This window comes from Tribolium castaneum, chromosome 7 (genome assembly GCF_031307605.1).
Source record: "Tribolium castaneum strain GA2 chromosome 7, icTriCast1.1, whole genome shotgun sequence".
Lineage (NCBI taxonomy): Eukaryota > Metazoa > Arthropoda > Insecta > Coleoptera > Tenebrionidae > Tribolium > Tribolium castaneum.
The window spans coordinates 7,490,429-7,502,627 of NC_087400.1; the positions used below are offsets into that span (position 1 = coordinate 7,490,429).

Below are 12,199 nucleotides of genomic sequence, written 5' to 3' on the forward strand. Positions count from 1 at the left end.
ATTGCGAATCAATAACAAGACTAAGGTTTCATATAAAAACACGCAAAAGGTTATCACTTTATTGTCCATCAAAAGTACAATTTAATCATCATCCCATTTTACGTCGTAAACCTCACATGAATCGTGATATCCTGGATCAAACTTATGCCTGATTTTAATAGTGCGATTTAATTTCTCGATAAGTTCATTAGCGAAAGCTTCCCTCTTCTTGCAATCCAGAGGATTAATAGGAAAATCTAGTTCCGTCAAATTCGGCATATATCTCGCAATTTTTTCAGCATTAAAACTTGTAATTTGGTTCGAACCAACGTGCAAATATGTTAGCGACTTTAAGCCATCAAATTCGTCCCAAGTCACATTTGTTAAATTATTTCTATAAAAAGATAAAACCTCCAATTTTGAGCTATTTTTGAACAAATTTTGAGGCAATTCAGTTATTTCGTTCCAACTGATTTCCAAGTCTTTCAAATTTGGCAAATTTTTGAAAAAATTTGGCTCAATTCTAGCCACGTTACAACTTCGGATTGTAAGAATTTGCAAGGAATTTAAATTTTTAAAATAGTTTGGTGAGAGCTGAGTTAGGTTGAAACCCATCAATTGAAGGTTTCTCAAGTTTGGCAAATTTTCTAACGCATCTTCGGCAAGCATCAACATATTGTCGGGTTCTGTCACTATTACCAACCCTTCAAGCTTATCACAACCTTTGAGAATGTTTTTGGTAATTGTTAGAAGCTTTTCCTTTGTGTTGAAGATAATTTCAAAGTTTTTCAAAATCGGGGGTGAGCAAAAAGCACCGTCTTCCACATCTTCTAACCCGTTGGTGTAAATCTGAAGATCCGTTATTTTTGATAATTTTGATAAGGAAGTTGCGTAAAGGGTTCCGGTCACATTATCAAGCTTGACTTGAGTATAAGTTTCGTTAATTTGAAGCGGTTCTTTCCTTAGCTCTATATCGGAAATTTCAGGCAAACTGTCCTCCCAGAGACTTGATAATGCTGGATTTACGACCAAAATAAGCAAAAAGATGCTTTCAAAAAACTAAAAAACAAAACAAGATTTTTGTAACTGTTAATTTTTCGCTTACCATCTTGTATGCAATTTTGCACTAAAATAACATTCAGTGCAGAATGAGGGCAAAGTGTATCAAAACCACAAAATTCTTATCAAAACTTTATTACTGTACACAAACATTATCATCAGAATACACAACAGTGACCGAATCGTTCATTTTCTCGACCAATTTACTCGCAAAATTTTCCTTCAACTTACAAGGCCACAAATTTTTCTTAATTTCCAGATACTTCAAATTTGGCAAAACCCGACTCACTTTATCCGGATCAAAATTAAGAATCCTGTTTCCGCTCAAATTTAAAAACTCGAGTTTAGACAACCCCTCAAACTCGCTCCAACTCAAATCCCTAATCCTGTTATAATCCAAAAACAAGCGCCTTAAATTTATCAATCCGCGAAACACTTTTTCGGGTATTTGAGTCAAGTTTTTATTGTAACTGATTTCGAGTTCTTCCAAATGCGCTAATCCTTCAAAGGCGTTGCTTCCAATCCCGGAAATGTGGCACCTGATGAGGACCAGTCTCGTCAAGCTCTCACGTCGCAGCTTCAAAAAATTGCGTTTTAAAAACCCGATTTTGTGGCTTTCCAGAGCCAAAGTCCTCAAATGTGTGTCTTCAAACGTGTCGGTGTCGATTTTTGAAGGCTTTTCAAAGTCGAGTTTGACAAATAAGTGGCGGAGTTGGTGTTTGCATTGCCGGAATGTGTTTTTAGACAGTGGTGGAGCTTGAAAATTGCCGGCGAAATTTAGTTCCAACTTTTGTAAAGTAGGCAGTGAACAAATGGCGCCAGTTTCAATTTCTGTGATTTGGTTGTTGAAGATTTTCAAGTCGGTGATGCCGTAGAGTTGGGTTAGGGTTTCGTAGTAAAGGGGGCCTCGCAAACCGCTGATTTCGACACAATTTTGGTCACAAAAATCACGAGTTTGGCCTTCGAAAATTTGAAAATACAACAAAAATGTGAAAAGTTTGAAATTCATTGTGAAGACAGCACTAATCAACTTATAGTCACGCAATGAATGTTATTAACATTTCGATTTATCACTCTTATCATTGTCCCACATTTATAAATGTAAGTTCTTGCTTTCACAAAACTGGGAAAAATGCTCGTCTGGGAATTCAATACTGCGGTACTTCTCCTTCAACTCCTTCTTGGACATTTCCACAGTCTTGCACGATTGTAGATTCAGTTCCATGAAGAACTTCTTCAATTTTGGCAAATTTGTGTGAATTTTGGTGGCATTGAAATACTTAATTTGATTATCAAAAACGTCCAATTCCTCCAAAAATGGCAAATTTTTCAACTCATCCCAAGTCAAATCAAGTCCATTATCACGCAAAATCAACCGTTTGAGTTTCGTTTTTTCGAACAAGTCAACCGGAAGTTGAGTCAACTCCGGGTTGTGGACAATCTCAACTTCCTCCAACTTCGAAAAACTGTCAAAAACGCCGGCTTCGATCCCGGTTAGGTGAATGTGAGACAAAATCAACTTCTTCAAATTTTGCGGATTGAGCTTCAAGAAGTTTTTCCTCAAATGTTCCACTTTTAGACTATCAACCCCAAATACCTCCAAGGCCAAACCCTCCAAAGCATTTTCCTCAATAGTCGAAGGCGTGTTATAGTCAAACTTCAAAAAAAGTTGCTCCAACTTTTCGCAATTTTTGAACATGTTTTTGCTCAGTTTTGGGGGTTCACTGTTCATGCTCAAATCAAGTTCCAAAATTGTCAAATTTGGGGGTGAACACAAGGCTCCGGAGTCAATTTTTCGGACCTCGCTGTGGCTCAACCGGAGCTCCGTCACATTGTGGAGTTGCGAAAAAGAATCGGAAAAAATAGTCCCGGAAACGTCCACGATTTCAAGCTGGTGGTACGACTGGTTTAGTTGAAGTGGACGATTTTTCTGGAGCTGTGGTACGAACAGTTTTGGTACTCCTAGTCCCCACAAGTCCCGACTTTCGCCCGATTTGATGACAATAAATAATAACGCCAAGTGGAAAAATCTCATCTAAAATTCAAAATTTAGATTCGATTCCTTAAAAGTTAAAAAAATACTTTTGAATCAAGTGACAACGAGCAGACAACTAATTTCGGATTTGTTTATCGTGGAGTAATCACAGGTCGTGACTCCAAACATTGATAAAACTGTTTGTGTAAACAGGGTGTCTCAATTAAAATTCTTTTGGCCATTTTCAGATTTTTTTATTAAATTATTTTGTCACAATAATTGTATTAACGCTTCAGTCGTCGAAATGTTTGCAATCGTCGTAAGATCCAGGATCGAGGGTGTATATTGCACATGTATAGGGTGATCCATCTTGGCTTGCAATTTGTCCTTGAAAGCTTCTTCCTACAGGATCCCATATTCTGTTCAATGAAAACCTTCTTCAGGTTGGGCATAGACCTTGACACCTTCGTAGCATCAAAATAATCGATTCTATTGACTGCAAGACTCAACTCCTTCAACCGATTCAACCCTTGGAACTCATTCCATGTAATATCCGTAATCCTATTGGCCACCAGAAGCAAAATCTCCAAAACAGGGGTGTACTTGAAGAGATTTCGCGGCAAATAGGTTAATCCCCCATTGTGGGTAATCTTCAGTCGTCTCAAATTATTCAGCGGTTCCAAAACGTTTGGGTCAATTTGCTGAATCCGACAATTCTCCAAAACCAACACTTGCAACCACTTTATGTTATTGAACCATCTCTTGGTCAAGTGGTCGATGTTCTGGTTCCTCAAAACCAGCTCTTTGAAGTTGTACAAGTTGTAAAAGTGTCTTCACTAAGCCTTGGTCGGTAAATCTCGTCGAAGGCGTGTTATAGTGAAACTTCAAAAAAAGTTGCTCCTACTTTTCGTAATTTTTGAACATGTTTTTGCCCAATTTTGACTGTTCATGCTTAAATAAAGCTCCAAAATTGTCAAATTTGGAGGTGATCACAAGGCCCCGGAGTCAATTTTTCGCACCTCGCTGTGGCTCAACCGGAGCTCCGTCACATTGTGGAGTTGCGAAAAAGAATCGGAAAAAATAGTCCCGGAAACGTCCACGATTTCAAGCTGGTGGTACGACTGGTTTAGTTGAAGTGGACGATTTTTCTGGAGCTGTGGTACGAACAGTTTTGGTACTCCTAGTCCCCACAAGTTCCGACTTTCGCCCGATTTGATGACAAAAAATAATAACGCCAAGTGGAAACATCTCATCTAAAATTCAAAATTTAGATTCGATTCCTTAAAAGTTAAAAAAATACTTTTGAATCAAGTGACAACGAGCAGACAACTAATTTCGGATTTGTTTATCGTGGAGTAATCACAGGTCGTGACTCCAAACATTGATAAAACTGTTTGAGTAAACAGGGTGTCTCAATTAAAATTCTTTTGGCCATTTTCAGATTTTTTTATTAAATTATTTTGTCACAATAATTGTATTAACGCTTCAGTCGTCGAAATGTTTGCAATCGTCGTAAGATCCAGGATCGAGGGTGTATTGCACATGTATAGGGTGATCCATCTTGGCTTGCAATTTGTCCTTGAAATCCAGCTTCTTCCTACAGGATCCCATATTCTGTTCAATGAAAAGCTTCTTCAGGTTGGGCATAAACCTTGCCACCTTCGTGGCATCAAAATAATCGATTCTATTGGCTGCAAGACTCAACTCCTTTAACCGATTCAACCCTTCGAACTCATTCCATGTAATATTCGTGATCCTATTGGCCACCAGAAGCAAAATCTCCAAAACAGGGGTGTACTTGAAGAGATTTTGCGGCAAATAGGTTAATCCCCGATTGTGGGTAATTTCCAGTCGTTTCAAATTATTCAGCGGTTCCAAAACGTTCGGGTCAATTTGCTGAATCCGACAGTTTTCCAAAACCAACACTTGCAACCACTTCATGTTGTTGAACCATCTCTTGGTCAAGTGGTCGCTGTTCTGGTTCCTCAAAACCAGCTCTTTGAGGTTGTACAAGTTGTAAAAGTGTCTTCACTAAGCCCTGGTCGGTAAATCTCGTTGAAGGCATGTTATAGTGAATCTTAAAAAAAAGTTGCTCCAACTTTTCATAATTTTTGAACATGTTTTTGCCCAATTTTGACTGTTCATGCTTAAATAAAGCTTCAAAATTGTCAAATTTGGAAGTGCACACAAGGCTCCGGAGTCAATTTTTCGGACCTCGCTGTGGCTCAACCGGAGCTCCGTCACATTGTGGAGTTGCGAGAAAGAATCGGAAAAAATAGTCTCGGAAACGTCCACAATTTCAAGCTGGTGGTACGACTGGTTTAGTTGACGTGGACAATTTTTCTGGAGCTGTGGTACCAACAGTTATAGTACTTCTGGTTTCCACAAACCCCGATTTTCGCCCGATTTGATGACAAAAAATAATAACGCCAAGTGAAAAAATCTCATCTAAAATTTAAAATTTAGATTCGACTCTTTAAAAGTTTTAAAAAATACTTTCGAATCCAGTGACAACAAATACACGACTAATTTCGAATTTGTTTATGATGAAGTTATTACAGGTCGTGACTCCAACATTGACAGAAACGTTTGAGTAAACAGGGTGTCTCAATTAAAATTCTCTTGGTCATTTTCAAATTTTTTTATTAAATTATTTTGTGACAATAATTGTATTAACGCTTCAGTCGTCGAAATGTTTGCAATCGTCGTAAGATCCAGGATCGAGGGTGTATTGCACATGTATAGGGTGATCCATCTTGGCTTGCAATTTGTCCTTGAAATCCAGCTTCTTCCTACAGGATCCCATATTCTGTTCAATGAAAAGCTTCTTCAGGTTGGGCATAAACCTTGCCACCTTCGTGGCATCAAAATAATCGATTCTATTGGCTGCAAGACTCAACTCTTTCAACCGATTCAACCCTTCGAACTCATTCCATGTAATATCCGTGATCCTATTGGCCACCAGAAGCAAAATCTCCAAAACAGGGGTGTACTTGAAGAGATTCCGCGGCAAATAGGTTAATCCCCGATTGTGGGTAATTTCCAGTCGTCTCAAATTATTCAGCGGTTCCAAAACGTTCGGGTCAATTTGCTGAATCCGACAGTTTTCCAAAACCAACACTTGCAACCACTTCATGTTGTTGAACCATCTCTTGGTCAAGTGGTCGATGTTCTGGTTCCTCAAAACCAGCTCTCTGAGGTTATACAGGTTGTAAAAGGTGTCTTCACTAAGCCTTGGTCTGTAAATCTCGTTGAAGGCCACTGTGAGCGACTCGAGATTGTTGCCACAGTTGGCAAAAGTGCTCTTTTTGATGACTGGAGGATTCTGGTTGTTGCTGAAGTCCAGTTCGAGGACTTTGAGGTTGGGAGGAGTGCACAAAGCGCCTGCTTCGATACCTTTGACGTTGCTTTGGAAGATCCGGATTTCGTCAACGTTGAACAGTTTAGTGAAGGTGTCTACGAAGAGAATCCCTGTAAGTGCTCGAAGCTGGACTTTGGTGTAGTTTGCGGGAAGCATGAGAGGCTGGCCTTTGACTGGAACGAAGTTGGAGACTTCGGGGAGGGCGGGGTCCCAAGGGGCGCGGAACGCTTCGATTTGTATCAGAAAGCATATTAAAAGTGTTGAAATGAGTTGTTTCATCTGAAAGTTTGAATAGAGTTTGAGAGAGACAAGGAGGTACTTACGGTAGCCGAGTCGAAAAATACTGCTCCTGTCTCGGAAGACAATGTATTTATACTTACTTGGTAATTATAAGATCGGAACGGTCTACACTTAATCAATAAAACAATACAATCATTAATTTTCGTAAATAATTTTCGAGTTTTAACAATTGATTTATCATGCTTAAGGTGTCAGTAAAAATGCAATAATATTTTTATAGTCGGAGATGTTCATGTCTAATTAAAATTCAGCACGATTCAATTTTTATGACATTTTCATATAAAATTTCGAAGGATACGAAATTTAATCTTCTCATTTTTTGTAACATAATTGTTGTTTTATTTTTATTTAACATGTTATAAAAATACTAAAATTCCTGTTAATAACACCATGCTTATCTACAAATTGTTTGCGTCAAAACATTCAAATGTCACGTAGGTAGGTCAGTATTAAAATTGTGTGAGAAGTTTTCTGTAGTAAAAAATGGTAAGAAAACAATTTTCTTATTCATTGTGAGGCTAATTTTGCTCAAGAAAATTACGATTATTTCAATGCCGAAGAGAGTGTTTAAAACAATATGGTAAAAAATATTTTGAATGAAAAAATAAAAAGTATATAAAAAACTAAACAACTCATTAAAAACTTCTAACTTCTTGAACTTTGTTTCATAAATGAAACAACAATTCTGAATGAAGGTATATAAAAACATAACGCTTGAAACTAACAAACTACAAATGAAGAAAACTAATACAGCAAAAAACACAACAAAATTCATTTATAAGGAAGATTGAAATTTTTTATTTTAGATATCTGTTGATTCGTTCATTTAAAAACTAAAAAACGAAAAATTTAAAAATAAAGAAAAACGCAAAAAATGATGATAAATATCAACGACAGGAAAAGAAAATGAATAAACCGCAAGAAACAAACAGCAGAGATAGAGAAAACTTTTTTGTATTATTTTTTATCTTTTTGTGTATATAAATAAAAGTGTATTTTAAAAATCTGAAGCAACAAAAATAATGAGAAAAAAGAACTATGAAAATAAATAAGGCCTATTAAAAAAGATGCTTCTACCTAAGAACACTTAAATAACACTGAAAATCCTCACTACAATGATGCATTTATATCACTTATAATATCATATACTATTTTACTCAAAAATAAATGACATCAGAAAAGTCATTATGGCATCAAAATGTTCGAAAAAAAATTTGAAAAATGATTCATTAAAAAGATATGAATTTTGTGCGTTATTTTTGATCTATTCTGTAAAGGTATTATTAAAAGATAACCAGAAAAAAACATACAAAAAAACAAAATAAACAATAACAGGAGAATAGTTATTACGTATATAAATTTTGTAGTATTTTTTTAATTTTGTGTTTATTCGTTTTCAGTTTTTTAAAATTAAAATTAAATTAAAAAATAAAAAATTTCTTCCTAATAAAGTTCAAAACTATTCTAAAGATTTCAATTTATAAAAAATTGAAAATATGAAACAGTATCAACAAATAGGTATTATTTATAGATTTATAGATTTATAGATTTATAGATTTATAGATTTATAGATTTATAGATTTATAGATTTATAGATTTATAGATTTATAGATTTATAGATTTATAGATTTATAGATTTATAGATTTATAGATTTATAGATTTATAGATTTATAGATTTATAGATTTATAGATTTATAGATTTATAGATTTATAGATTTATAGATTTATAGATTTATAGATTTATAGATTTATAGATTTATAGATTTATAGATTTATAGATTTATAGATTTATAGATTTATAGATTTATAGATTTATAGATTTATAGATCTATAGATTTATAGATTTATAGATTTATAGATTTATAGATTTATAGATTTATAGATTTATAGATTTATAGATTTATAGATTTATAGATTTATAGATTTATAGATTTATAGATTTATAGATTTATAGATTTATAGATTTATAGATTTATAGATTTATAGATTTATAGATTTATAGATTTATAGATTTATAGATTTATAGATTTATAGATTTATAGATTTATAGATTTATAGATTTATAGATTTATAGATTTATAGATTTATAGATTTATAGATTTATAGATTTATAGATTTATAGATTTATAGATTTATAGATTTATAGATTTATAGATTTATAGATTTATAGATTTATAGATTTATAGATTTATAGATTTACAGATTTGATATCTGATTCAACAAAGCATACCAAGAACAGCCTTTCTATGTTTGATTTAATTCATTATTTTGTTTTTTAACTGTTTAATTTAAACTATTTAAAGTAAAACTAGAATACGTAAGTACTGACTAAAATATGAAAAAAATTAAAACTCTGTTTTAATAATAATAATTTTAAAAAGTTGTACATTTGTTAAAAATATTCACATAAAAGTTATATCAACTTTGATGTTTCGCTTCGTTGTTTCTCTGTTATTTATTTAATTCAATTATGACTTTTATTAAAAACTGAAACATGAAAGTTCGCAATAAAAGCTTAACTAAATATTTCTCAATTAAACATATTACAAGAAAATAGTGAAGTTCTAACAAACCAAGGAATCAAAATGATGAGTTAATAACTTGAAATAAATTAGATATTGTGAGTGGAAACCAAATGTCTGAAATAAAAATTAAACCAAAAATCACTGGACTCGCGAAAATACAGACGCAAGTCATCAAAGGTGGGTTTAAAATCTGCATTAAAAAATTACAATAACGACAATTTAATGTCTCGGTTATGGCGCTAATAAAACGTTACGAGACATTTCATACTAAAATTAAAAACGCAATAAAGTCTCGTTAAGAGAGAAACAAATACAAAACTGAGATAGATATTGACACTCTAAATACGAAGAGTTCTATTAAAAATTGTAAATTTATTTTATTGCAAACTTCGCGTTCTCCTTTTGTTGTCGAGACCGGGCAAATTTAAATAATGTCCATATTCCCATTCACCGCTCCAACCCATCCCATTTTATCGAAACATATAAACAAAGCGTATTTCAATCCCTTAACTCGTTAAACCGATTTAGTTGGGAGCTTTCGTTGTATATCGCCAACGCCAGACTATTAAGCTCGAAGTGAACCAAGCCCCAGGTTCTTGTAATGTTTAAAGCTAGCAATCACCCAAAGTCATAAACTGGGCTTTCGCTTCAACTGATGACCTGGCTTGTTGCAAAAATGCCTTCGCCTCTTTTTCCCTATTATTGATTTGATACACAGGGAATATGTGCTTCGAGGATGTTTATTCAGAGCCGATCAGTCTGCAGTCACATCCCTGTTTGATCGAAGAGAAATGCGTCGGAAGTTTGGTCGTTAGTGGGAGCTTTCCAAGTTGCTTTATCAGATGACAAAAGTTGGATAGAGAGACACAATAACGGGCCTGGCAGCGACCAATCATTAATTACCAACTTTTGTCAATTTTTAAATTAGTCAATGATGCGTTTCGTGTTTAATTTTTATTGCAATTTATTAATTTCCAAGCCCACGTGCTGATATACAAACAATCTAGTTAATCAAGTTTTATTCTTTTCTGTAACACGATTTGGATGCCGGAAATTTCGTTCCAACTCAATTTTCTAAATAGAAATAAATATGTTTGATTAAAATCAATAAAATTTGATATTTTCACAACCAGACCATAAATTCTCAAATCTCAAATGCGAATCAATAATTGAAAAGGGTCCGGCATTAAATTTCTCTGTATGCTATGAATACTTTCACGGAAATAAGTTAGGTTCTGCACGATGTGAGATTTATCTCTTTATGTTTATGAATTTAAATACACAGCTAAAACCTCGGAATTGAATTAGGAAAAAAATAAAAAAATTAAAAACAAATGGAATAAAATTTTTGCAAACGAAGTTCTAAAAATTAGCAAATTTTTGTAATTAAAAAAAGCTTTTATAAATTTTCAAATCCTTATTTGTAAGCAAAAATATTCTCCTCTGATAAAAAAACATTACTTTTTACTTTTTAGTGCATCTTTAAATAAAAGTTTTTTTCTAAAATTTTTATTTAATTTTTTGATTTATTGCTTTTAAATCCCTGTTTAAATTTTTACTTATTTAAATCGTCTTTTTCTCTGAGATTCAGTAAGATTGCATTGCCACACAGATTACGTAAGTATGCAAAATTTCAATTCATTGGTACAACGGAAACCCTTTCAAATTTGGGTCCAAAAATATGATACAGACAGACAGACAACAAAAGCTTTTAAAAATGCAGTGAAACAGCCATTCTATTTTAACAGACGGCACACTTTACACAAATTTTTACATTTCTAAAAATATATCGTTCTAAAATTCTGTTAATTTAAAAGGCAATTTAAAAATTTTTTATTTGTTGAAACATCAAAAGCAAAGAACAAGGCATTGTGTAACGACTTCTGATTAATTAATTTTTGTTTACACATGACGGACGGGACAAGAAAATCTTGTGTATAAAAATGATTTTAAAAAATATATTCAGAAAGGTTTTTATTGTTAAAAATTTTAACAACATAAAAATTAGACAGTGAAAATAAAACATTATTAGTCATGTCTGGACCTTCTTTAATCACTTAATCGTTAAGAAAGATCGAAATTCGTCGAATTACTCGAAATAGTCGTATGCGTTTCCAGTGAATGCGCATGCGCGCTTTGGAATTTGCTCGGCCTACTACGTCACGCAATCAAAAATTACTTTTTTTGGCTTAATACTAAAAATCTATAAAAACAAAAAAACATGGGTGACCTAATTTTTTATGAATTTTCCAAAAATGTAGTTAAAAAAGTGCGGGACGGGCATTAGGAATTACTTCAATTTATTGATTATCCTCTTTTATTTTAAATCCACAACATAAAAAACTTTTTTGTAGCAAATATATTAAACATATACCAAAATATAATATAGTAAAATAAATAAAAATAAATAAATAAATAACTTATATTATTAGTTTGTATAACAATAACTGCTACTGTGACAAAGCTGTGAAGCCTGGAAATTTTAATAAAACTTTATAAAAATCGAAATTTAAAATACTGCCCAAAGTAAAATACCATGAAATTAAGAATTAAAAGGACACCGAGAAACCGTACCCATCATTACGCAGATATCAAACTATCTAAACTGAAAAACCCAAAAACTAAAACACTGTGAGTAAGAATTAAAAAATAAATATTGAGAAACTGAGAAAAGAAAAACGTTGGGAGTACTAATGTATGAATAATACTTGTGTATGAAATTTAATAGAAATAATATTAAAATGAGCAGAAAACAAATTATTAATTGGATACTTCAGAAAAATTACTGAAAGCAGATTACTCCAGTTTCTGTCGAATCAATACAACTAAAGGAAGCTACAAATTGAATAATTAATATATTTTCGCAACACTCGCTTTGATAAAATCAAGCCCGAACTTAACCCATTAAATAATATGTATTCAGCAATCCACATAATGAAATTTTAAGTGAGCAAACTTTCCTTAGATGATTTCAAATTTAAATTCAGCAACCGAATGGG

The 12,199-nt window shown here is 33.0% G+C and overlaps 3 protein-coding genes across 4 annotated transcripts; all 3 read right to left on the bottom strand.

Annotated features, from left to right (window-relative positions):
- Positions 1-45: 45 nt before the first annotated feature.
- On the bottom strand, positions 46-3,221 carry LOC103312427 (leucine-rich repeat-containing protein 15-like). 2 transcript variants are annotated; one of them, XM_015978319.2, is made up of 3 exons: positions 3,121-3,196; positions 1,085-3,073; positions 46-1,038 (listed from the first exon to the last, which is right to left on the bottom strand). In XM_015978319.2, exons 2-3 carry the CDS (start codon positions 1,085-1,087, stop codon positions 82-84), a joined length of 960 nt encoding a protein of 319 aa, XP_015833805.1. In that variant the 5' UTR covers positions 1,088-3,073; positions 3,121-3,196; the 3' UTR covers positions 46-81. The 2 variants fall into 2 exon arrangements, with proteins under 2 accessions (XP_015833805.1, XP_064213859.1); XM_064357789.1 differs by lacking the exon at positions 46-1,038 and having other exon boundaries at positions 1,158-3,073; positions 3,121-3,221.
- LOC107397578 (leucine-rich repeat transmembrane neuronal protein 4-like) lies at positions 1,175-2,047 on the bottom strand. The gene has a single exon (XM_015978225.1). It carries the CDS (start codon positions 2,045-2,047, stop codon positions 1,175-1,177), a length of 873 nt encoding a protein of 290 aa, XP_015833711.1.
- Positions 3,222-5,639: 2,418 nt separating the features above from the next.
- On the bottom strand, positions 5,640-6,782 carry LOC103312428 (leucine-rich repeat-containing protein 15). Its single transcript, XM_008193031.3, has 2 exons — positions 6,698-6,782; positions 5,640-6,653 (listed from the first exon to the last, which is right to left on the bottom strand). The coding sequence occupies exon 2, from the start codon at positions 6,651-6,653 to the stop codon at positions 5,694-5,696; it is 960 nt and encodes a 319-aa protein (XP_008191253.1). The 5' UTR covers positions 6,698-6,782; the 3' UTR covers positions 5,640-5,693.
- Between the last annotated feature and the right edge of the window lie 5,417 nt (positions 6,783-12,199).

Excerpts from the sequence above, each read along its gene's own strand:
- LOC107397578 (XM_015978225.1), bottom strand. The coding sequence starts at position 2,047 with ATGAATTTCAAACTTTTCACATTTTTGTTGTATTTTCAAATTTTCGAA.
- LOC103312428 (XM_008193031.3), bottom strand. The coding sequence starts at position 6,653 with ATGAAACAACTCATTTCAACACTTTTAATATGCTTTCTGATACAAATC.